Genomic DNA, 25,505 nt, shown 5'->3' on the forward strand with positions numbered 1-25,505 from the left:
CACACACACACACCCACCCACTCACAGCTGTAGTAGTAGTGGTGTCCGGGGAGGAACTCGAAGCCCAGAGAGAAGGGGGTGAAGCGCTGGATCTTCTCTGAGAAGCGGACAGGGCCGAAGGGGGCATGGGGGCTGTTACACTCCCACCTCTTGATGGCCCCTTGGGTCTCCACACAGCCCCTGAACCCCCCCTCAGCCACCAGGTACAGGGCCAGGCTGTCTGGTGGGGCCTGGGGGTAGGCCTCCTCACTGGGGGGAGACGGGTGAGGGTAGTGGGGGCAGTAGATATCCAGGTAGTCATTTAGATTCACCTGGATGGACAGATCCCCTCCCGTCAAACTGAGACAGAAGGAAAGAGAGAGAGAGAAAGGGAGAGACACAGAAGGAAAGGGAGCGACAAGGAAAGGGAGCGACAAGGAAAGGGAGCGACAAGGAAAGGGGGAGACAAGGAAAGGGAGAGACAAGGAAAGGGAGAGACAAGGAAAGGAGCGAAGAAAGGAAAGGAGCGACAAGGAAAGGGAGCGACAAGGAAAGGGAGCGACAAGGAAAGGGGGGAGACAAGGAAAGGGGGAGACAAGGAAAGGGAGAGACAAGGAAAGGGAGAGACAAGGAAAGGGAGCGAAAGGAAAGGGAGCGACAAGGAAAGGGGGGAGACAAGGAAAGGAGAGACAAGGAAAGGGAGAGACAAGGAAAGGGAGAGACAAGGAAAGGGAGAGACAAGGAAAGGGAGAGACAAGGAAAGGGAGAGACAAGGAAAGGGAGAGACAAGGAAAGGAGAGACAAGGAAAGGAGAGACCAGGAAAGGAGAGACCAGGAAAGGAGCGACGGAAAGGAGCGACAAAAGGGAGCGAAGGAAAGGAGCGAAGGAAAGGGAGAGACAAGGAAAGGAGCGAAAGGAAAGGGGAGAGACAAGGAAAGGAGAGACAAGGAAAGGGAGAGACAAGGAAAGAAAGAGACAAGGAAAGGGAGAGACAAGGAAAGGGAGAGACAAGGAAAGGGAGAGACAAGGAAAGGGAGCGACAAGGAAAGGAGAGACAAGGAAAGGGGAGACAAGGAAAGGAGAGACAAGGAAAGGGAGCGAAGGAAAGGAGCGAAGGAAAGGAAAGAGAGACAAGGAAAGGGAGCGAAGGAAAAGGAGAGGAAAGGACAAGGAAAGGAGCGAAGGAAAGGAGAGACAAGGAAAGGAGAGACAAGGAAAGGGAGCGAAGGAAAGGGAGAGACAAGGAAAGGGAGAGACAAGGAAGGGGAGACAAGGAAAGGAAGAGACAAGGAAGAGACAAGGAAAGGGAGAGACAAGGAAAGGGAAAGACAAGGAAAGGAGCGACAAGGAAAGGGAGCGACAAGGAAAGGGAGCGACAAGGAAAGGGAGCGACAAGGAAAGGGAGCGAAGGAAAGGGAGAGACAAGGAAAGGGAGCGAAGGAAAGGGAGAGACAAGGAAAGGGAGCGAAGGAAAGGGAGAGACAAGGAAAGAGAGCGAAGAAAAGGGAGAGACAAGGAAAGGGAGTGAAGAAAAGGGAGAGACAAGGAAAGGGAAAGGAGAGACGGAAAGGGAGAGACAAGGAAAGGAGAGACAAGGAAAGGGAGAGACAAGGAAAGGGGAGAGACAAGGAAAGGAGAGACAAGGAAGAGACAAGGAAAGGAGAGAAGGAAAGGGAGAGACAAGGAAAGAGAGACAAAAGAGAAAGGGAGAGACAAGGAAAGGGAGCGAGACAAGGAAAGGGAGCGACAAGGAAAGGGAGCGACAAGGAAAGGGAGCGACAAGGAAAGGGAGCGAAGGAAAGGGAGCGACAAGGAAAGGGAGAGACAAGGAAAGGGAGCGACAAGGAAAGGGAGAGACAAGGAAAGGGAGCGACAAGGAAAGGGAGAGACAAGGAAAGGGAGAGACAAGGAAAGGGAGAGACAAGGAAAGGGAGAGACAAGGAAAGGGAGAGACAAGGAAAGGGAGACAAGGAAAGGGAGACAAGGAAAGGGAGCGACAAGGAAAGGGAGCGACAAGGAAAGGGAGCGAAGGAAAGGGAGAGACAAGGAAAGGGAGCGACAAGGAAAGGGAGCGACAAGGAAAGGGAGCGACAAGGAAAGGGAGCGACAAGGAAAGGGAGCGACAAGGATAGGGAGCGACAAGGAAAGGGAGCGACAAGGAAAGGGAGCGAAGGAAAGGGAGAGACAAGGAAAGGGAGAGACAAGGAAAGGGAGCGAAGGAAAGGGAGAGACAAGGAAAGGACAGGAAAGGAAAGGGAGCGACAAGGAAAGGAGCGACAAGGAAAGGGAAAGGGAGACAAGGAAAGGGAGCAAGGAAAGGAGCGAAGGAAAGGAGAGCAAGGAAAGGAGAGCGAAGGAAAGGAGAGACAAGGAAAGGGAGCGAAGGAAAGGGAGAGAGAGAAAGAAAGGGAGAGAGAGGAAAGGGAGGAGAGAGAAAGAAAGGAGAGAGAAGGAAAGGGAGAGAGAAGGAAAGGGAGAGAGAAGGAAAGGGAGAGAGAAAGAAAGGGAGAGAGAAGGAAAGGGAGAGAAAGAAAGGGAGAGAAAGAAAGGGAGAGAGAGAGAAAGAAAGTGAGAGAGAAAGAAAGTGAGAGAGAAGGAAAGTGAGAGAGAAGGAAAGTGAGAGAGAAAGAAAGGGAGAGAGAAGGAAAGGGAGAGAGAAGGAAAGGGAGACAAAAGGAAAGGGAGACAAAAGGAAAGGAGACAAAAGGAAAGGGAGACAAAAGGAAAGTGAGAGACAAAAGGAAAGTGAGACAAAAGGAAAGTGAGACAAAAGGAAAGGAGAGAGAAGGAAAGGGAGAGAGAAGGAAAGGAGAGAGAGAAAGAAAGGAGAGAGAAGGAAAGGGAGAGAGAAGGAAAGGGAGAGACAAAAGGAAAGGGAGACAAAAGGAAAGTGAGACAAAAGGAAAGTGAGACAAAAGGAAAGGGAGAGAAAAGGAAAGGGAGAGAGAAGGAAAGGGAGAGAGAAGGAAAGGGAGAGAGAAGGAAAGGGAGACAAAAGGAAAGGAGACAAAGGAAAGGGAGACAAAAGGAAAGGAGACAAAAGGAAAGGAGACAAAAGGAAAGGAGAGAGAAGGAAAGGGAGAGAGAAGGAAAGGGAGAGAGAAGGAAAGGAGACAAAAAGGAAAGGGAGACAAAAGGAAAGGTAGACAAAAGGGAGACAAAAGGAAAGGGAGACAAAAGGAAAGGGAGACAAAAGGAAAGGGAGACAAAAGGAAAGGGAGACAAAAGGAAAGGGAGAGAGAAGGAAAGGGAGAGAGAAGGAAAGGGAGAGAGAAGGAAAGGAGACAAAAGGAAAGGGAGACAGAAGGATAAAGAGGAAATGCGATTAAGCATCAACATTCCACAATAACGATCAAACACAGCAAATACAATGCTGTCAGTCAGAGGAAGAGAGACGGATGGAGAGAAGAGCTGGATGGTTGATCGTCTAAATAACTGTGGGCCTTAAGGAGAGATGAAGACAAGAAAGATGGATAAATAATCAATATTCCACATAACCATTACAAGGTGATAAAGCAACATAATGTAGAGCCACCTGTATTACTTGTTTTGGTGTCTGATACTTTGTAATGACATAGCTGGGAGCAGTACCAGGAAAAACAACCGACAGAGAGAGAACGAGAGAGAGAGAGAGAACGAGAGAGAGAGAGAGAGAGAACGAGAGAGAGAGAGAGAGAACGAGAGAGAGAGAACGAGAGAGAGAGAACGAGAGAGAGAGAACGAGAGAGAGAGAACGAGAGAGAGAGAACGAGAGAGAGAGAACGAGAGAGAGAGAACGAGAGAGAGAGAACGAGAGAGAGAGAACGAGAGAGAGAGAGAAAGAGAGAGAAGAGAAAGGAGAGAGAGAGAGGAGAGAAAGGAAAGGGAGAGAGAAGGAAAGGAGACAAAAGGAAAGGGAGACAAAAGGAAAGTGAGAGAGAAGGAAAGGAGAGAGAAGGAAAGGAGACAAAAGGAAAGGAGAGAGAGGGAAAGGAGACAAAAGGAAAGGGAGACAAAAGGAAAGGGAGAGAGAAGGAAAGGGAGAGAGAAGGAAAGGAGACAAAAGGAAAGGAGAGAGAAGGAAAGGAGACAAAAGGAAAGGGAGACAAAAGGAAAGGGAGACAAAAGGAAAGGGAGACAAAAGGAAAGTGAGACAAAAGGAAAGGAGACAAAAGGAAAGTGAGAGAGAAGGAAAGGAGAGAGAAGGAAAGGGAGAGAGAAGGAAAGGAGACAAAAAAGGAAAGGGAGAGAGAAGGAAAGGAGACAAAAGGAAAGGAGAGAGAAGGAAAGGAGACAAAAGGAAAGGGAGACAAAAGGAAAGGGAGAGAGAAGGAAAAGAGAGAAGGAAAGGAGACAAAAGGAAAGGGAGAAAAGGAAAGGAGACAAAAGGAAAGGGTGACAAAAGGAAAGGGAGAGAGAAGGAAAGGGTGAGAGAAGGAAAGGGAGAGAGAAGGAAAGGAGAGAGAAGGAAAGGAGAGAGAAGGAAAGGAGACAAAAGGAAAGGAGAAAAGGAAAGGAGACAAAAGGAAAGGTAGACAAAAGGAAAGGTAGACAAAAGGAAAGGTAGACAAAAGGAAAGGTAGACAAAAGGAAAGGAGACAAAAGGAAAGGAGACAAAAGGAAAGGAGACAAAAGGAAAGGTAGACAAAAGGAAAGAGAGAGACAAAAGGAAAGGAGACAAAAGGAAAGGTAGACAAAAGGAAAGGTAGACAAAAGGAGACAAAAGGAAAGGTAGAGAGACAAAAGGAAAGGTAGACAAAAGGAAAGGTAGACAAAAGGAAAGAGACAAAAGGAAAAGGGAGACAAAAGGAAAGGTAGACAAAAGGAAAGGTAGACAAAAGGGAGACAAAAGGAAAGGTAGACAAAAGGAAAGGTAGACAAAAGGAAAGGTAGACAAAAGGAAAGGTAGACAAAAGGAAAGGTAGACAAAAGGAAAGGAGACAAAAGGAAAGGTAGACAAAAGGAAAGGTAGACAAAAGGAAAGGAGACAAAAGGAAAGGAGACAAAAGGAAAGGTAGACAAAAGGAAAGGTAGACAAAAGGGAGACAAAAGGAAAGGTAGACAAAAGGAGACAAAAGGAAAGGTAGACAAAAGGAAAGGTAGACAAAAGGGAGACAAAAGGAAAGGTAGACAAAAGGAGACAAAAGGAAAGGTAGACAAAAGGAAAGGTAGACAAAAAGGGAGACAAAAGGAAAGGTAGACAAAAAAGGAGACAAAAGGAAAGGTAGACAAAAGGAAAGGTAGACAAAAGGAGACAAAAGGAAAGGTAGACAAAAGGAAAGGTAGACAAAAAAGGTAGACAAAAGGAAAGGTAGACAAAAGGAGAAAAAGGAAAGGTAGACAAAAGGAAAGGTAGACAAAAGGAGACAAAAGGAAAGGTAGACAAAAGGAAAGGTAGACAAAAGGTAGACAAAAGGAAAGGTAGACAAAAGGAAAGGTAGACAAAAGGAAAGGTAGACAAAAGGAAAGGTAGACAAAAGGAAAGGTAGAGAAAGGAAAGGTAGACAAAAGGAAAGGTAGACAAAAGGAGACAAAAGGAAAGGTAGAGAGAAAAAGGAAAGGAGAGAGAAGGAAAGTGAGAGAGAAGGAAAGGGAGAGAGAAGGAAAGGGAGAGAGAAGGAAAGGGAGAGAGAAGGAAAGGAGAGAGAAGGAAAGGAGACAAAAGGAAAGGAGACAGAAGGATAAAGAGGAAATGCGATTAAGCATCAACATTCCACAATAACGATCAAACACAGCAAATACAATGCTGTCAGTCAGAGGAAGAGAGACGGATGGAGAGAAGAGCTGGATGGTTGATCGTCTAAATAACTGTGGGCCTTAAGGAGAGATGAAGACAAGAAAGATGGATAAATAATCAATATTCCACATAACCATTACAAGGTGATAAAGCAACATAATGTAGAGCCACCTGTATTACTTGTTTTGGTGTCTGATACTTTGTAATGACATAGCTGGGAGCAGTACCAGGAAAAACAACCGACAGAGAGAGAACGAGAGAGAGAGAGAGAGAAACGAGAGAGAGAACGAGAGAGAGAGAGAGAGAAACGAGAGAGAGAGAACGAGAGAGAGAGAACGAGAGAGAACGAGAGAGAGAGAACGAGAGAGAGAGAACGAGAGAGAGAGAAACGAGAGAGAGAGAGAACGAGAGAGAGAGAGAACGAGAGAGAGAGAGAACGAGAGAGAGAGAGAACGAGAGAGAGAGAGAACGAGAGAACGAGAGAGAGAACGAGAGAGAGAACGAGAGAGAGAACGAGAGAGAGAACGAGAGAGAAAACGAGAGAGAGAGAACGAGAACGAGAGAAGAGAACAAGAGAGAGAGAGAGAGAACGAGAGAGAGAACGAGAGAACGAGAGAGAGAGAGAGAGAGAGAGAGAACGAGAGAGAGAGAAGAACGAGAACGAGAGAGAGAGAGAACGAGAGAGAGAGAACGAGAGAGAGAGAAACGAGAGAGAGAGAGAGAACGAGAGAGAGAGAACGAACGAGAGAGAGAACGAGAGAGAGAGAGAGAACGAGAGAGAGAGAGAAACGAGAGAGAGAGAGAACGAGAGAGAGAGAGAGAACGAGAGAGAGAGAGAGAGAGAGAGAGCGAGAGAGAGAGAAAGAGCGAGAGCGAGAGAGAGAGCGAGAGAGAGAGCGAGAGAGAGAGAACGAGAGAGAGAGAACGAGAGAGAGAGAACGAGAGAGAGAGAACGAGAGAGAGAGAGAAACGAGAGAGAGAGAGAACGAGAGAGAGAGAGAACGAGAGAGAGAGAGAACGAGAGAGAGAGAGAGAGAGAGAGAAACGAGAGAGAGAGAGAGAGAGAGAGAGAGAGAGAGAAGAGAGAGAGAGAGAGAGAGAGAGAGAGAGAGAGAGAGAGAGAGAGAGAGAGAGAAGAGAGAGAGAACGAGAGAGAGAACGAGAGAGAGAGAGAGAGAGAGAGAGAGGCCCAACAATGCTAATTAAGAAGAAAAAAGGGAGTCGGAAGAGAACAATGTGGACTTGACTCTGACACACACTAGGGCCTCCAGTCAAGGCTGGATGGTTCTGGGAATAACAACATGGGGCCAGACATGAGCAGTACGGTGTCGAAGGGCCTTAGTGAATTGAGGAGACACAGCCTAATCTAACAGTCCTCCACTAGTGGAGAGAGAAGCAGCATATCTAACAGTCCTCTACTAGTGGAGAGAGAAGCAGCATATCTAACAGTCCTCCACTAGCGGAGAGAGAAGCAGCATATCTAACAGTCCTCCACCAGCGGAGAGAGAAGCAGCATATCTAACAGTCCTCCACTAGCGGAGAGAGAAGCAGCATATCTAACAGTCCTCTACTAGCGGAGAGAGAAGCAGCATATCTAACAGTCCTCTACTAGCGGAGAGAGAAGCAGCATATCTAACAGTCCTCTACTAGCGGAGAGAGAAGCAGCATATCTAACAGTCCTCTACTAGCGGAGAGAGAAGCAGCATATCTAACAGTCCTCTACTAGCGGAGAGAGAAGCAGCATATCTAACAGTGCTCCACTAGTGGAGAGAGAAGCAGCATATCTAACAGTGCTCCACTAGTGGAGAGAGAAGCAGCATATCTAACAGTCCTCCACTAGTGGAGAGAGAAGCAGCATATCTAACAGTCCTCCACTAGTGGAGAGAGAAGCAGCATATCTAACAGTCCTCCACTAGTGGAGAGAGAAGCAGCATATCTAACAGTCCTCCACTAGCGGAGAGAGAAGCAGCATATCTAACAGTCCTCTACTAGCGGAGAGAGAAGCAGCATATCTAACAGTCCTCCACCAGCGGAGAGAGAAGCAGCATATCTAACAGTCCTCCACTAGCGGAGAGAGAAGCAGCATATCTAACAGTCCTCTACTAGCGGAGAGAGAAGCAGCATATCTAACAGTCCTCTACTAGCGGAGAGAGAAGCAGCATATCTAACAGTCCTCTACTAGCGGAGAGAGAAGCAGCATATCTAACAGTCCTCTACTAGCGGAGAGAGAAGCAGCATATCTAACAGTCCTCTACTAGCGGAGAGAGAAGCAGCATATCTAACAGTGCTCCACTAGTGGAGAGAGAAGCAGCATATCTAACAGTGCTCCACTAGTGGAGAGAGAAGCAGCATATCTAAGAGTCCTCCACTAGTGGAGAGAGAAGCAGCATATCTAACAGTCCTCCACTAGTGGAGAGAGAAGCAGCATATCTAACAGTCCTCCACTAGTGGAGAGAGAAGCAGCATATCTAACAGTCCTCCACTAGTGGAGAGAGAAGCAGCATATCTAACAGTCCTCCACTAGTGGAGAGAGAAGCAGCATATCTAACAGTCCTCCACTAGTGGAGAGAGAAGCAGCATATCTAACAGTCCTCCACTAGCGGAGAGAGAAGCAGCATATCTAACAGTGCTCCACTAGTGGAGAGAGAAGCAGCATATCTAACAGTCCTCCACTAGTGGAGAGAGAAGCAGCATATCTAACAGTCCTCCACTAGCGGAGAGAGAAGCAGCATATCTAACAGTCCTCCACTAGCGGAGAGAGAAGCAGCATATCTAACAGTCCTCCACTAGCGGAGAGAGAAGCAGCATATCTAACAGTCCTCCACTAGCGGAGAGAGAAGCAGCATATCTAACAGTCCTCCACTAGTGGCGAGAGAAGCAGCATATCTAACAGTCCTCCACTAGTGGCGAGAGAAGCAGCATATCTAACAGTCCTCCACTAGCGGAGAGAGAAGCAGCATATCTAACAGTCCTCCACTAGCGGAGAGAGAAGCAGCATATCTAACAGTCCTCCACTAGCGGAGAGAGAAGCAGCATATCTAACAGTCCTCCACTAGCGGAGAGAGAAGCAGCATATCTAACAGTCCTCCACTAGCGGAGAGAGAAGCAGCATATCTAACAGTCCTCCACTAGTGGAGAGAGAAGCAGCATATCTAACAGTCCTCCACTAGCGGAGAGAGAAGCAGCATATCTAACAGTCCTCCACTAGCGGAGAGAGAAGCAGCATATCTAACAGTCCTCCACTAGCGGAGAGAGAAGCAGCATATCTAACAGTCCTCCACTAGTGGAGAGAGAAGCAGCATATCTAACAGTCCTCCACTAGTGGAGAGAGAAGCAGCATATCTAACAGTCCTCCACTAGTGGAGAGAGAAGCAGCATATCTAACAGTCCTCCACTAGTGGAGAGAGAAGCAGCATATCTAACAGTCCTCCACTAGTGGAGAGAGAAGCAGCATATCTAACAGTCCTCCACTAGCGGAGAGAGAAGCAGCATATCTAACAGTCCTCCACTAGCGGAGAGAGAAGCAGCATATCTAACAGTCCTCCACTAGCGGAGAGAGAAGCAGCATATCTAACAGTCCTCCACTAGTGGAGAGAGAAGCAGCATATCTAACAGTCCTCCACTAGTGGAGAGAGAAGCAGCATATCTAACAGTCCTCCACTAGTGGAGAGAGAAGCAGCATATCTAACAGCTCCACTAGTGGAGAGAGAAGCAGCATATCTAACAGTCCTCCACTAGTGGAGAGAGAAGCAGCATATCTAACAGTCCTCCACTAGCGGAGAGAGAAGCAGCATATCTAACAGCTCCACTAGTGGAGAGAGAAGCAGCATATCTAACAGTCCTCCACTAGTGGAGAGAGAAGCAGCATATCTAACAGTCCTCCACTAGTGGAGAGAGAAGCAGCATATCTAACAGTCCTCCACTAGCGGAGAGAGAAGCAGCATATCTAACAGTCCTCCACCAGCGGAGAGAGAAGCAGCATATCTAACAGTCCTCCACTAGTGGAGAGAGAAGCAGCATATCTAACAGTCCTCCACTAGTGGAGAGAGAAGCAGCATATCTAACAGTCCTCCACTAGTGGAGAGAGAAGCAGCATATCTAACAGTCCTCCACTAGCAGAGAGAGAAGCAGCATATCTAACAGTCCTCCACTAGTGGAGAGAGAATAATAAGAAAGACAGGAAAAAGAGAAAGTCAGTTAAAGTCGGACGATGAGGGGAGGAGAAAAGAAAGTAGAGACAAAAGAGTTGAGTTTTAATTAGCGACCCAGGAGAGTCTGGCTGTAGACAGAGGAGAGAGAGACAGAGAGCTTCTCTGAGTGTAATGTTTACTGTTAATTTAAAAAAAATTGTTTATCATCTACTTCACTTATTTTGGCAATGTAAACATATGTTTCCCATGGCAATAAAGCCCCTTGAATAGAAATTGAGAAAGAGATCAAGAGTGAGCGAGGTACAGTAGAGAGCATGAGGACGAGAAAGAGAGAGGAGGAGATGGACTTTAATTGGTCTCCACTCCACACTGAGCACATGAGGGGGGGGGTCAGGGGGCAGGGAAAGAAAGAGAGAGAAAAGATAAATAAAAGACAGGATGTGTGTCTTGGCGGCAAGTTCATGTCCATCAGTGGAAGTCTTTATAGGGGAGCGACAGAGCGAGGGAGGGAGGGGAGGGAGAGAGGACAAGTGCAAGGAGTCAGTGGAGGGGGAAAAGGAGAAAGAATAGCATGGAGAGAGAGGGGGAAAGGAGAAAAGAATAGGAGATGGGGAAAGAGAAAGAATAGCATGGGGGAAAGGAGAAAAGAATAGCATGGAGAGAGAGGTGGGGAAAGGAGAAAGAATAGCATGGAGAGAGAGGGGGGAAAGGAGAAAGAATAGCATGGAGAGAGAGGTGGGGAAAGGAGAAAGAATAGCATGGAGAGAGAGTGGGGAAGGAGAAATTATAGCATGGAGAGAGAGGGGGAATGGAGAGAGAATAGCATGGAGAGAGAGGGGGAAGGAGAAAGAATAGCATGGAGAGAGAGGGGGAAAGGAGAAAGAATAGCATGGAGAGAGGGGGAAAGGAGAAAGAATAGCATGGAGAGAGAGGGGGAGAAAGAATAGCATGGAGAGAGAGGGGGAAAGGAGAAAGGATAGCATGGAGAGAGAGGGAGGGAAGGAGAAAGAATAGCATGGAGAGAGGGGGAAAGGAGAAAGAATAGCATGGAGAGAGAGGGGGAGAAAGAATAGCATGGAGAGAGAGAGGGGGAGAAAGAATAGCATGGAGAGAGAGGGTGGGAGAAAGAATAGCATGGAGAGAGAGGGTGGGAGAAAGAATAGCATGGAGAGAGAGGGGGGAAAGGAGAAAGAATAGCATGGAGAGAGAGGGGGAAAGGAGAAAGAATAGCATGGCGAGAGAGGGGGGAAAGGAGAAAGAATAGCATGGAGAGAGAGGGGGGAGAAAGAATAGCATGGAGAGAGAGGGGGAGAAAGAATAGCATGGAGAGAGGGGGGAAGGAGAAAGAATAGCATGGAGAGAGAGGGGGGAAGGAGAAAGAATAGCATGGAGAGAGAGGGGGGAAGGAGAAAGAATAGCATGGAGAGAGAGGGGGAGGAGAAAGAATAGCATGGAGAGAGAGGGGGAGAAAGAATAGCATGGAGAGAGAGGGGGAGAAAGAATAGCATGGAGAGAGAGGGGGAAAGGAGAAAGAATAGCATGGAGAGAGAGGGGGAAAGGAGAAAGAATAGCATGGAGAGAGAGGGGGAAAGGAGAAAGAATAGCATGGAGAGAGAGGGGGGGGAAGAATAGCATGGAGAGAGAGGGGGGGAGAAAGAATAGCATGGAGAGAGAGGGGGAGAAAGAATAGCATGGAGAGAGGGGGGGAAAGGAGAAAGAATAGCATGGAGAGAGAGAGAGAGAGAGAGAGAGAGAGAGAGAGAGAGAGAGAGAGACAGAAAATGGTTACAGTGTGGGCAGTATGTGTTTCAGGAAGGATTTCCATCAACACAGTTAGGAGAGGTGCCGTAGACTTCCACACAGTTAGTTAGTAGAGAGGTGCCGCAGACTTCAACACAGCAGACTTCAACACAGTTAGTAGAGGTGCCGTAGACTTCAACACAGTTAGTAGAGAGGTGCCGTAGACTTCAACACAGTTAGTAGAGAGGTGCCGCAGACTTCAACACAGTTAGTAGAGGTGCCGTAGACTTCAACACAGTTAGTAGAGAGGTGCCGTAGACTTCCACACAGTTAGTAGAGAGGTGCCGTAGACTTCAACACAGTTAGTAGAGAGGTGCCGTAGACTTCAACACAGTTAGTAGAGGTGCCGTAGACTTCCACACAGTTAGTAGAGAGGTGCCGTAGACTTCCACACAGTTAGTAGAGAGGTGCCGTAGACTTCAACACAGTTAGTAGAGAGGTGCCGTAGACTTCAACACAGTTAGTAGAGAGGTGCCGTAGACTTCCACACAGTTAGTAGAGAGGTGCCGTTAGAGAGAGGTGCTTTCAACACAGTTAGTAGAGGTGCCGTAGACTTCCACACAGTTAGTAGAGAGGTGCCGTAGACTTCAACACAGTTAGTAGAGAGAGAGGTGCCGTAGACTTCCACACAGTTAGTAGAGAGGTGCCGTAGACTTCAACACAGTTAGTAGAGAGGTGCCGTAGACTTCAACACAGTTAGTAGAGGTGCCGTAGACTTCAACACAGTTAGTAGAGGTGCCGTAGACTTCAACACAGTTAGTAGAGGTGCCGTAGACTTCAACACAGTTAGTAGAGGTGCCGTAGACTTCCACACAGTTAGTAGAGAGGTGCCGTAGACTTCCACACAGTTAGTAGAGAGGTGCCGTAGACTTCCACACAGTTAGTAGAGAGGTGCCGTTAGAGAGAGGTGCTTCAACACAGTTAGTAGAGGTGCCGTAGACTTCCACACAGTTAGTTAGAGAGGTGCCGTAGACTTCAACACAGTTAGTAGAGGTGCCGTAGACTTCAACACAGTTAGTAGAGGTGCCGTAGACTTCAACACAGTTAGTAGAGGTGCCGTAGACTTCCACACAGTTAGTAGAGAGGTGCCGTAGACTTCAACACAGTTAGTAGAGGTGCCGTAGACTTCCACACAGTTAGTAGAGAGGTGCCGTAGACTTCAACACAGTTAGTAGAGAGGTGCCGTAGACTTCAACACAGTTAGTAGAGGTGCCGTAGACTTCCACACAGTTAGTAGAGAGGTGCCGTAGACTTCCACACAGTTAGTAGAGAGGTGCCGTAGACTTCCACACAGTTAGTAGAGAGGTGCCGTAGACTTCAACACAGTTAGTAGAGAGGTGCCGTAGACTTCCACACAGTTAGTAGAGAGGTGCAGTAGACTTCAACACAGTTAGTAGAGGTGCCGTAGACTTCAACACAGTTAGTAGAGGTGCCGTTAGACTTCAACACACAGTTAGTAGAGAGGTGCCGTAGACTTCAACACAGTTAGTAGAGGTGCCGTAGACTTCCACACAGTTAGTAGAGAGGTGCCGTAGACTTCAACACAGTTAGTAGAGGTGCCGTAGACTTCAACACAGTTAGTAGAGGTGCCGTAGACTTCAACACAGTTAGTAGAGGTGCCGTAGACTTCAACACAGTTAGTAGAGGTGCCGTAGACTTCCACACAGTTAGTAGAGAGGTGCAGTAGACTTCAACACAGTAGAGAGGTGCCATAGACTTCCACACAGTTAGTAGAGAGGTGCTGTAGGCCAAATCGGTAATCAGCATTTTTGGACACCGATTATGAACTCCACGAGGAGACTGCGTGGCAGGCTGACTACCTGTTATGCGATAATCATTAGTTAACTACACATGGTTGATGATATTACTATTTTATCTAGCTTGTCCTGCGTTGCATATAATCGATGCGGTGCCTGTTAATTCATCATTGAATCACAGCCTATTTCACCAAACAGGTGATTTAACAAGTGGATTCGCAAAAATAGCACTGTCGTTGCACCAATGATGTACCTAACCATAAACATCAACACCTTTCTTAAAATCAATACACAAGTATATACACTGCTCAAAAAAATAAACGGAACACTTAAACAGCATAATGTAACTCCAAGTCAATCACACTTCTGTGAAATCAAACTGTCCACTTAGGAAGCAACACTGATTGACAATAAATTTCACATGCTGTTGTGCAAATGGAATAGACAACAGGTGGAAATTATAGGCAATTAGCAAGACACCCCCAATAAAGGAGTGGTTCTGCAGGTGGTGACCAGGCACTTCTCAGTTCCTATGCTTCCTGGCTGATGTTTTGGTCACTTTTGAATGCTGGCGGTGCTTTCACTCTAGTGGTAGCATGAGACGGAGTCTACAACCCACACAAGTGGCTCAGGTAGTGCAGCTCATCCAGGATGGCACATCAATGCGAGCTGTGGCAAGAAGGTTTGCTGTGTCTGTCAGCGGTGTCCAGAGCATGGAGGCGCTACCAGGAGACAGGCCAGTACATCAGGAGACGTGGAGGAGGCTGTAGGAGAGCAACAACCCAGCAGCAGGACCGCTACCTCTGCCTTTGTGCAGGGAGGAGCAGGAGGAGCACTGCCAGAGCCCTGCAAAATGACCAGCAGGCCACAAATGTGCATGTGTCTGCTCAAACGGTCAGAAACAGACTCCATGAGGGTGGTATGAGGGCCCGACGTCCACAGGTGGGGGTTGTGCTTAGAGTCCAACACCGTGCAGGACGTTTGGCATTTGCCAGAGAACAACAAGATTGGCAAATTCGCCACTGGCGCCCTGTGCTCTTCACAGATGAAAGCAGGTTCACACTGAGCACATGTGACAGACGTGACAGAGTCTGGAGACACCGTGGAGAACGTTCTGCTGCCTGCAACATCCTCCAGCATGACCGGTTTAGCAGTGGGTCAGTCATGGTGTGGGGTGGCACTTCTTTGGGGGGCCGCACAGCCCTCCATGTGCTCGCCAGAGGTAGCCTGACTGCCATTAGGTACTGAGATGAGATTCTCAGACCCCTTGTGAGACCATATGCTGGTGCGGTTGGCCCTGGGTTCCTCCTAATGCAAGACAATGCTAGACCTCATGTGGCTGTAGTGTGTCAGCAGTTCCTGCAAGAGGAAGGCATTGATGCTATGGACTGGCCCGCCCGTTCCCCAGACCTGAATCCAATTGAGCACATCTGGGACATCATGTCTCGCTCCATCCACCAACACCACGTTGCACCACAGACTGTCCAGGAGTTGGCGGATGCTTTAGTCCAGGTCTGGAAGGAGATCACTCAGGAGACCATCTGCCATCTCATCAGGAGCATGCCCAGGTGTTGTAGGGAGGTCAAACAGGCACGTAGAGGCCACACACACTACTGAGCCTCATTTTGACTTGTTTTAAGGACATTACATCAAAGTTGGATCAGCCTGTAGTGTGGTTTTCCACTTTAATTTTCAGTGTGACTCCAAATCCAGACCTCATGGGTTGATACATTTGATTTCCATTGATCATTTTTGTGTGATTTTGTTGTCAGCACATTCAACTATGTAAAGAAAAAAGTTTTTCATAAGAATATTTCATTCATTCAGAACTAGGATGTGTTATTTTAGTGTTCCCTTTATTTTTTTGAGCAGTGTATTTTTAAACCTGCATATTTAGTTAATATTGCCTGCCAACATGAACTTCTTTTAACGAGAGAAATTGTGTCACTTCTCTTGCGTTCTGTGTAACAGAGTCAGGGTATATGCAGCAGTTTGGGCACCTGGCTCGTTGCTAACTGTGTGAAGACCATTTCAACCTAACAAAGACACCCAACTTCGCCAAACGGGGGATGATTTAACAAAGGCGCATTTGCGTAAAAAAATTGTTGCACGAATGTACCTAACCATGAACATCAATGCCTTTCTTAAAATCAATACACAGAAGTATGTATTTTTAATCCTCCATATTTAGCTAAAAGAAATCCAGGTTAGCAGGCAATATTAACCAGGTGAAATTGTGTCACTTCTCTTGCGTTCATTGCACGCAGAGTCAGGGTATATGCAACAGTTTGGGCCGCCTGGCTCTTTGCGAACTAATTTGCCAGAATTCTACGTAATTATGACATAACATTGAAGGTTGTGCAATGTAACAGGAATATTTAGACTTATGGATGCCACCCATTAGATAAAATACGGAATGGTTCCGTATTTCACTGAAAGAATAAACGTCTTGTTTTCGAGATGATAGGTCATTAATATGGTCTAATCTGGAACCTAAGGCTCGTATTTCTGTGTGTTATGTTATAATTAAGTCTATGATTTGATAGAGCAGTCTGATTGAGCGATGGTAGGCACCAGCAGGCTCATAAGCATTCATTCAAACAGCACTTTCCTGCGTTTGCCAGCAGCTCTTCGCTGTGCTTCAAGCATTGAGTCGTTTATGACTTCAAGCCTATCAACTCCCGAGATTAGGCTGGCGTAACCGATGTGAAATGGCTAGCTAGTTAGTGGGGTGCGCGCTAATAGCGTTTCTAGCTAATAGCGTGTCACTTGCTCTGAGACTTGGAGTGGTTGTTCCTCTTGCTCTGCATGGATAATGCTGTGTCGAGGGTGGCTGTTGTCATTGTGTTCCTGGTTCGAGCCCAGGTAGGAGCGAGGAGAGTTATGGAAGCTATACTGTTACACTGGCAATACTAAAGTACCTATGAGAACATCCAACAGTCAAAGGTATATGAAATACAAATGGTATAGAGAGAAATAGTCCTATAATAACCACAACCTAAAACATCTTACCTGGGAATATTGAAGACTCATGTTAAAAGGAACCATCAGCTTTCATATGTTCTCATGTTCTGAGCAAGGAACTTAAACGTTAGCTTTTTTACATGGCACATATTGCACTTTTACTTTCTTCTCCAACACTTTGTTTTGGCATTATTTAAACCAAATTGAACACGTTTCATTATTTATTTGAGACTAAATAGATTTATTGATGTATTATATTGATGTATTATATTACGTTAAAATAAGTGTTCATTGTTCATTCAGTATTGTTGTAATTGTCATCACAAATATATATATAAATACAAATTAAAAATGTCGGCCGATTAATCAGTATCGGCTTTTTTGGTCCTCCAATAAATCGGTATCGGCGTTGAAAAATCATAATCGGTCGACAGCTAGTAGAGAGATGCTGTAGGTTTCAACACAGGGACAGCACTGAGACAGCTCTTCACTAAGCTGATTCCTAATCAATAAATGCCGCAGAGTATTAGTGATCAATCTACAAGACAGGGCACATCGATCTGGGCTACTCAAACAGGACACACACACACAATATTGATCCCCTGTGTGTTTGTGTTCAACCCCTCAGGTCACGATGCATAGCTCTATTACATCTATCGGCTCTCCAACCCAACCCAACCCCCCCCCACAAACACACACACACACAGCGGTATATTTACTTTGGCGTACTGCAGGGTGTGTGTGTGCAGGCAGTGACAGCAGTGTTTACATAGGGGTGTACCACCTGTAGTGAGTGTCAGTCACTGTGACTCCTCTCCTGTCTAAAGCTGCTCACAGGTTGTCAAACTACCTCCTCTTCCTCCCCTTCTCCCTTTGCATATCAATCCCTCTTTCCCCACCCATCACTGTCTCTCTCTTCTCCTCATCTCAGACTCTTCCTCTCGTGTCCCATCATCCTCCTCTATCCTCAGCTCAGTTGATGTATGCCAACGGTGTCAAACACTGTCAACCTTTCCTTCCTTCTCTCCTCAATATCTCACCCCCCCAGACCTTGGAGGAGGTGGTACACCCTAATTATACCAAGGATGCTCTGCACCAACTGTGAGCCAGGGGAGCTGTGACAGCACAGAGAATCATGGAAGTGCTGTAGAACCGTGTCACAGAGTAGAATGTCAGAGCAGCCAATCAGTGAGAGAACAAAGTGAAACAGGAAGAATCAAATACAGGGCAGTGTAGAACACACAACCTGGCACTATGATAGAGACAGGGGCCAGGGCAGAAAACCATGATATTGTAGGAACACAGAAACAGGCACTATGATAGAGACAGGGGCCAGGGCAGAAAACCATGATATTGTAGGAACACAGAAACAGGCACTATGATAGAGACAGGGGCCAGGGCAGAAAACCATGATATTGTAGGAACACAGAAACAGACAGTAGAGAAAGGAGGACTAGGGGAATGTCTTGTCAGACAGCCCATGTCCAGTCTTCAGCCTGACGCTAGGTGTGTGTTCTGTTCTGTCGTTGATGTAGTGTGCAGTCCAGGAAGACGGATGTGGAGTCAGGACGACTGTGCTATGTTAACTCTATGAAACTAATCCATTCTCACTATGGAAGATAACAACAACCCACATGTTGAGTGATTCAATAATACAGCAATGTAAAATATATCCAATTAACTACTACAACATCTCCCAACTGAATCAAAAGAACATTGTACATAATATTACTGATGAGTGTGTGAGAGGATTAGGAGTGTACAGTATGTGTGTGTGTGTGTGTAGTTGTAATGAAATGCAGGAGGTTGACTGTGGCAGGGACCTTTGATCCTTTATTTGAGAGAATTATTAAACAAGCAACAATCCCTCAGCAGACAGTCACCCTGGAATACAGAACACTTACTCTACATACTACTGTCAACGACACAACACGCATACTGAATATAACCACACTTTACTACTGCGCATACAAAGTACATACTACGCATACCAAGTACATACTACGCATAAAAAGTACATGACACAAGTTAAGTTGTGCTACTACACACCAAGTACAAAAGTACACTAAATGGCAAAAAATATAATATTAAATATTATACACCATTACATAGGAGAACAGTGTACAAGTACATCAACCTAGTACACTCCAATACTAGGACAGGACAAGAGAGAAGGGAGAGAAGGGGACAAGAGAGAAGGGAGAGAAGGGGACAAGAGAGAAGGGAGAGAAGGGAGAGAAGGAGAAGAGAAGGAAGAGAAGGAAGAGAAGGAAGAGAAGGAGAGAAGGGGACAAGAGAGAAGGGAGAGAAGGGGACAAGAGAGAAGGGAGAGAAGGGGACAAGAGAGAAGGGGACGAGAGAGAAGGGAGAGAAGGGGACAAGAGAGACAGGGAGAGAAGGGGACAAGAGAGAAGAGGGGGACAAGAGAGAAGGGGACGAGAGAGAAGGGAGAGAAGGAGAGAAGGGGACAAGAGAGAAGGGAGAGAAGGGAGAGAAGAAGGAGGACAAGAGAGAAGGGGAGAGAGAAGGGGACAAGAGAGAAGGGAGAGAAGGGGACAAGAGAGAAGGAGAGAAGGGGACAAGAGAGAAGGAGAGAAGGGGACGAGAGAGAGAGAAGGGAGAGAAGGGGACAAGAGAGAAGGAGAGAAAGGGACAAGAGAGAAGGAGAGAAGGGACGAGAGAGAAGGGAGAGAAGGGAGAGAAGGGGACAAGAGAGAAGGAGAGAAGGGGACAAGAGAGAAGGAGAGAAGGGGACGAGAGAGAAGGAGAGAAGGGGACGAGAGAGAAGGGAGAGAAGGGGACGAGAGAGAAGGGGACAAGAGAGAATGGAGAGAAAGAGAGAAAAAGAGAGAGAAAGGGAGAAAGGGGAGAGAGAAGGGGACAAGAGAGAAGGGGACAAGAGAGAAGGGGAAAAGAGAGAAGGGGACAAGAGAGAAGGGGACAAGAGAGAAGGGACAAAAGGGGACAAGAGAGAAGGGGACAAGAGAGAAGGGACAAAAGGGGACAAGAGAGAAGGAGAAAAGGGACAAGAGAGAAGGGGACGAGAGAGAAGGGGACAAGAGAGTAGGGAGAGAAGGGGACGAGAGAGAAGGGGACAAGAGAGAGAAGGGGACGAGAGAGAAGGGAGATAAGGGACGAGAGAGAAGGGGACAAGAGAGAAGGGAGAAGGGGACAAGAGAGAAGGGGGACAAGAGAGAGAAGGGGAAGAGAGAGAGAGAAGGGGACAAGAGAGAAGGGACGAGAGAGAGAAGGGGACAAGAGAGAAGGGACGAGAGAGAAGGGAGAGAAGGGGACAGGAGAGAAGGGAGAGAAGGGGACGAGAGAGAAGGGGACAAGAGAGAAGGAGAGAAGGGGACAAGAGAGAGAAGGGGACAAGAGAGAGAAGGGGACAAGAGAGAGAAGGGACAAGAGAGAGAAGGGGACAAGAGAGAAGGAGAGAAGGGACGAGAGAGAAGGGGACAAGAGAGAAGGGAGAGAAGGGGACAAGAGAGAGAAGGGGACAAGAGAGAGAAGGGGACAAGAGAGAAGGGGACAAGAGAGAGAGAAAGGGGACAAGAGAGAAGGGACAAGAGAGAAGGGGAGAAGGGGACAAGAGAGAAGGAGAGAAGGGACGAGAGAGAAGGGGACAAGAGAGAAGGACAAGAGAAGGGGACAAGAGAGAAGGGGACAAGAGAGAGAAGGGGACAAGAGAGAGAAGGGGACAAGAGAGAGAAGGGGACAAGAGAGAGAAGGGGACAAGAGAGAGAAGGGGACAAGAGAGAGAAGGGGACAAGAGAGAGAAGGGGACAAGAGAGAGAAGGGGACAAGAGAGAAAGGAGAGAGAGAAGGGGACAGGAGAGAAGGGGACAAGAGAGAAGGGGACAAGAGAGGGGAGGGGACAAGAGAGAAGGGAGAAAAGGGGACAAGAGAGAAGGGAGAGAAGGGGACAAGAGAGAAGGGGACAAGAGAGAAGGGAAGGGGACAAGAGAGAAGGGAGAGAAGGGGACAAGAGAGAGAAGGGGACAAGAGAGAAGGAGAGAAGGGGACAAGAGAGAGAGAAGGGGACAAGAGAGAAGGAGAGAAGGGGACAAGAGAGAGAAGGGGACAAGAGAGAAGGAGAGAAGGGGACAAGAGAGAGAAGGGACAAGAGAGAAGGGAGAGAAGGGGACAAGAGAGAGAAGGGGACAAGAGAGAGAAGGGGACAAGAGAGAGAAGGGGACAAGAGAGAAGGAGAGAAGGGGACAGGAGAGAAGGGGACAAGAGAGAAGGGAGAAAAGGGGACAAGAGAGAAGGGAGAAAAGGGGACAAGAGAGAAGGGAGAAAAGGGGACAAGAGAGAAGGGAGAGAAGGGGACGAGAGAGAAGGGGACAAGAGAGAAGGGAGAGAAGGGGACAAGAGAGAGAAGGGGACAAGAGAGAGAAGGGGGACAAGAGAGAGAAGGGGACAAGAGAGAGAAGGGGACAAGAGGACAAGAGAAGAAGGGGACAAGAGAGAGAAGGGGACAAGAGAGAGAAGGGGACAAGAGAGAGAAGGGGACAAGAGAGAGAAGGGGACAAGAGAGAAGGAGAGAAGGGACAAGAGAGAAGGAGAGAAGGGGACAAGAGAGAAGGGAGAGAAGGGGACAAGAGAGAAGGAGAGAAGGGGACAAGAGAGAAGGAGAGAAGGGGACAAGAGAGAAGGGAGAGAAGGGGACAAGAGAGAAAGGGAGAAGGGGACAAGAGAGAAGGGAGAGAAGGGGACAAGAGAGAAGGGAGAGAAGGGGACAAGAGAGAAGGGAGAGAAGGGGACAAGAGAGAAGAGAGAGAAGGGGACAAGAGAGAAGAGAGAGAAGGGAGAAGACAAGAGAGAAGGGAGAGAAGGGACAAGACGAGAGAGAGAAGGACAAGAGAGAGAAGGGAGAGAAGGGACAAGAGAAGGGGACAAGAAGAGAAGGGGACAAGAGAGAGAAGGGGACAAGAGAGAGAAGGGGACAAGAGAGAGAAGGGGACAAGAGAGAGAAGGGGACAAGAGAGAAGGAGAAGAGAGAAGGGAGAGAAGGGGACAAGAGAGAGAAGGGGACAAGAGAGAGAGGGGACAAGAGAGAGAAGGGGACAAGAGAGAAGGAGAGAAGGGGACAGGAGAGAAGGGGACAAGAGAGAAGGGGACAAGAGAGAAAAGGAGAAAAGGGGACAAGAGAGAAGGAGAAAAGGGGACAAGAGAGAAGGGAGAGAAGGGACAAGAGAGAAGGGGACGAGAGAGAAGGGACAAGAGAGAAGGAGAGAAGGGGACAAGAGAGAAGGGGACAAGAGAGAAGGGAGAGAAGGGGACAAGAGAGAGAAGGGGACAAGAGAGAAGGAGAGAAGGGGACAAGAGAGAGAAGGGGACAAGAGAGAAGAGAGAGAAGGGGACAAGAGAGAGAAGGGGACAAGAGAGAAGAGAGAGAAGGGACAAGAGAGAGAAGGGGACAAGAGAGAGAAGGGGACAAGAGAGAGAAGGGGACAAGAGAGAGAAGGGGACAAGAGAGAAGGAGAGAGAGGGGACAAGAGAGAAGGGGACAAGAGAGAAGGGGACAAGAGAGAAGGGGACAAGAGAGAAGGGGACAAGAGAAAGGGACAAGAGAGAAGGGGAAAAGAGAAAGGGGAAAAGAGCAAAGGGGAAAAGAGCAAAGGGGAAAAGAGCAAAGGGGAAAAGAGCAAAGGGAAAAGAGCAAAGGAAAAGAGCAAAGGGGAAAAGAGCAAAGGGGAAAAGAGCAAAGGAAAAGAGCAAAGGGGAAAAGAGCAAAGGAAAAGAAAAGGAAAAAGAGCAAAGGGAAAAGAGCAAAGGGGAAAAGAGCAAAGGGGAAAAGAGCAAAGGGGAAAAGAGCAAAGGGGAAAAGAGAAGAAGGAAAAGAGCGAAGGGGAAAAGAGCGAAGGGGAAAAGAGAGAAGGGGAAAAGAGAGAAGGGAACAAGAGAGAAGGGAGAGAAGGGAGAGAAGGGGACAAGAAGGGAAGGGAGAAGGGGAAAGAGGAGAAGGGAAGGGGAAAAGAAAAGAGAGAAGGAAAAGAGAGAAGGGGAAAAGAGAGAAGGGGAAAAGAGAGAAGGGGAAAAGAGAAGGGGAAAAGAGAGAAGGGGAAAAGAGAAGGGGAAAAAGAGAAGGGGAAATGGGAGAAGGGGACAAGGTTGTAAGGCTCGGGGAGCCCAAACTCTTCCTTGAGAAGGGGACAAGGAGAATGGAAAAGAGAAGGGGTTGGGCAGAGCAGAAGGAGTGAACCACCTTGGTTGGGCAGAGATGAAGGGGAAAAGAGAAGGGGTTGGGCATAGCATGAGAACCACCACAAGATAGAAGGGGAAAAGAGAGTTCCTGAATGGTCTGGGGTGACATAGGGCTGTTGCCACCACCTGTGGAGAGGTTGGGCATAGCATGTAGCCACACCACCACCTTGGTTGGGCATAGCATGTAGCCACACCACCACCTTGGTTGGGCATAGCATGATGTCGTAACAACCCTCTACAAAAGTCTGTCTAGCATGCTGTAACAATAATACAGGAAGTTGGTTGCACAATGGTTGCACCAAAACATAACAGGTTGTCATCATTACCAAGGAATAAAACCGCCACTCAGGAGTTCTGTAGTGGTGTGTAGCAACATGTCCATGTTTTATCTCCCCTTATTTATTCTCAATGAGAAATAGGATTATTTTCTGTTGTAATACCAAATTAATAATAGCCAATTCAAAAACTTCACAGCTAATATTGTAAAACAGAATCCTGAAACACTTTCTCTTCAGTGGTTCAAATAATAATTCTAAACCCCAGACTAAAACTCAATTATAATTAATTTACCTTAAAACTAGTAACCCAAATGACCACAAATTCATTATACAAATGGCTCTCCCCTGAGGCTGATCACACCCCAAAAGATAGCCATGATAAGGTCAATAGGTCATACCACCCTTTAATAGTCATGTTCCATACTACATTAGACATATTAAAGAACCCTTTATCCTTGTGTAATTAAAACTCAAACTAACAACTCATAAGGTTCCATATGTGAGTGTGCCTCTTTAAAATACCTTTGCACTAAAACAAATAGTCCTAACAATGGTTTTATGTGTATATATTTGCAAACCTTAATGAATAAACAAAACTTCCAGGCAATTTTCAATTTGGTCGTTTATTCCCTCAATCTCACCCACTCTCCCCCAGATTTTAATCCCAGGAAACATCTAAAAGTGAGACACCTAAACATCAATTTTCCCAGAAGAACACAAAACGCCTAACTATCATTCACTATGCTACTTCGATTCAGAAACTCAAAAGTGAACTATAAACTAAACCTAATGATAATTATCCTTTGACTCAAATCATTAATCATAAGTTTTAAACATCGTCTACGGATATGTTTACTTAAATGAACATGCTACCTTTAGATACAATTAACCAGATAACATTATTATCCAATGTTTTACTTTTTCCCTCTGCCACAAATGTTGTACATTTCTCAGTGTAAGAAATCCGTAATTTAATCCCAGATATTTAATAAAAATGTAAACGCATTCTCCCATGGCTCCTTCAACTTACATATTCTAGATAACTTCCATCCGTCCCGGAATAAGGAATCCTACTTAAACACACCAGAATACAATGTTTAATTAAGTTAAATCAAACCCTAAAATAGACCATAACCAGTAACCAAATAAACAAAACATTTTTATCAGCAAACAATTTTCTCCGTTACCCTCAGTCACAACATCATTTCCGTGGCGACAAAAGTGCCTTGCGAGTGATGTCATCAACAAGCGCTCAACCTAGAGCCGAGCCGCAACGACTTTCAATGAATAGTAAATAATTGTTGGCTGTCTGCAGCAACAGTAGTACACCAAACCTAATTTATCACATCTTTTGAATCCTGAATTAGAATTTACAACATCTCTCATCTCTCAATTCGCTAAATTTATAAGAACATTTCGATGGGCATAAATCATAATTGTCTCTTCGTTATTATTTAGAATTCATTTGATTTAAGTAACTGACTCGTCTTTGACTTAGCATCATTTTAATTACGACTCTATTCCCAACACATTATTCACTTGTCTAATTAAAACTCAGAAAATAAACCTCCTAATATTCCATATGTGAGTGTACCCCTTTAAGATATCTTATCTCTGGGAACAGGGAACTCCCCTTAACCCAAACGTTTACTACAACAACGAAACCTAATAATTATGAGAATCCCTTCACATCATTCGTTTTAAATCCCTTGATGTTTCATGTAACTCATTCAAATTGTCGCCCCAAAATATTTTATATACTGCCATACACTCAAACCACTGTGATAAACGTGCACTGTCCCTTTAAGATCAGACATTTACTTGTTCCCCTTAATGAAAATAGATAATATTTTTAGAATATGTTAACTTCTTGTTCGAATTCACTGGCGTTACCTAACCAAAAATCAATACACGGGAAACAATCACAACTTTTTACGATTCAACTATTCTTACCTATTTTTTAGTCCAATATAGCCCAATGGATTGCCTAGCAATTCCGTTGCTAGCTTTAGCATCTTTTCAGACTATCCTTACGATATTCAGCACCTTAAAAAAATGTATTTGTAACTTTTAGCCACTTTTGAAAAGTAACTCAAAGCTATAATGCACCCATTTTCCCTCTAAATGCCACAACCCATTTTCTCTTGTCATAATTTGAGGAACGGTGTTGTGTAGCCAACGTAAAATGACGCCGCAAGTCAGCCTGCCTCTGTAAAATATATATTCCCTATTCAGATTGAGTTCTGCTTTAAATTCTATCAACAAAGTAAAACCAACCAAACTTCTCAACTTTCTATACCCTAACATTTAAACGTACCATGTTCTGTGCTAAATTTATCGTATGTCAGTCGATTCATTAAAAAAAATATATAACATTCTGGTAGCACAAAACTGTATCGTATCTCTCCGTTATTCCCTACATTTAACTTTAGGTGACTTTCTCTTCTATGATACATTTATTTAAATACGACTCCCATCTCAATACATTATTCCACCAGATCATTTTGGGCAAAATAGTGTATTACATCGAAATTGTCTCGCCATTATTTTTAATGAATTCTTCTTTCAATTCAATCTAAACAACATATTAAACGTTCAGTTCATATCTTATACAAACACTAGCGAGCGTAGTTTTTCAGGAAAACATAC

At 46.1% G+C, this 25,505-nt stretch overlaps 1 protein-coding gene across 2 annotated transcripts in view; it reads right to left on the reverse strand.

Annotated features, from left to right (window-relative positions):
* Positions 1-25,505, reverse strand: part of LOC112222490 (ephrin-A4-like) — a 117,470-nt gene that overhangs the window by 34,649 nt on the left and 57,316 nt on the right. For both annotated transcript variants that reach the window (XM_042307290.1, XM_042307286.1), the window contains exon 2: positions 26-339. In XM_042307290.1, the coding sequence (XP_042163224.1) occupies positions 26-339 (314 nt within the window). The remainder of the gene's footprint in view (positions 1-25; positions 340-25,505) is intronic.

Source organism: Oncorhynchus tshawytscha, linkage group LG03 (genome assembly GCF_018296145.1).
Source record: "Oncorhynchus tshawytscha isolate Ot180627B linkage group LG03, Otsh_v2.0, whole genome shotgun sequence".
NCBI lineage: Eukaryota > Metazoa > Chordata > Actinopteri > Salmoniformes > Salmonidae > Oncorhynchus > Oncorhynchus tshawytscha.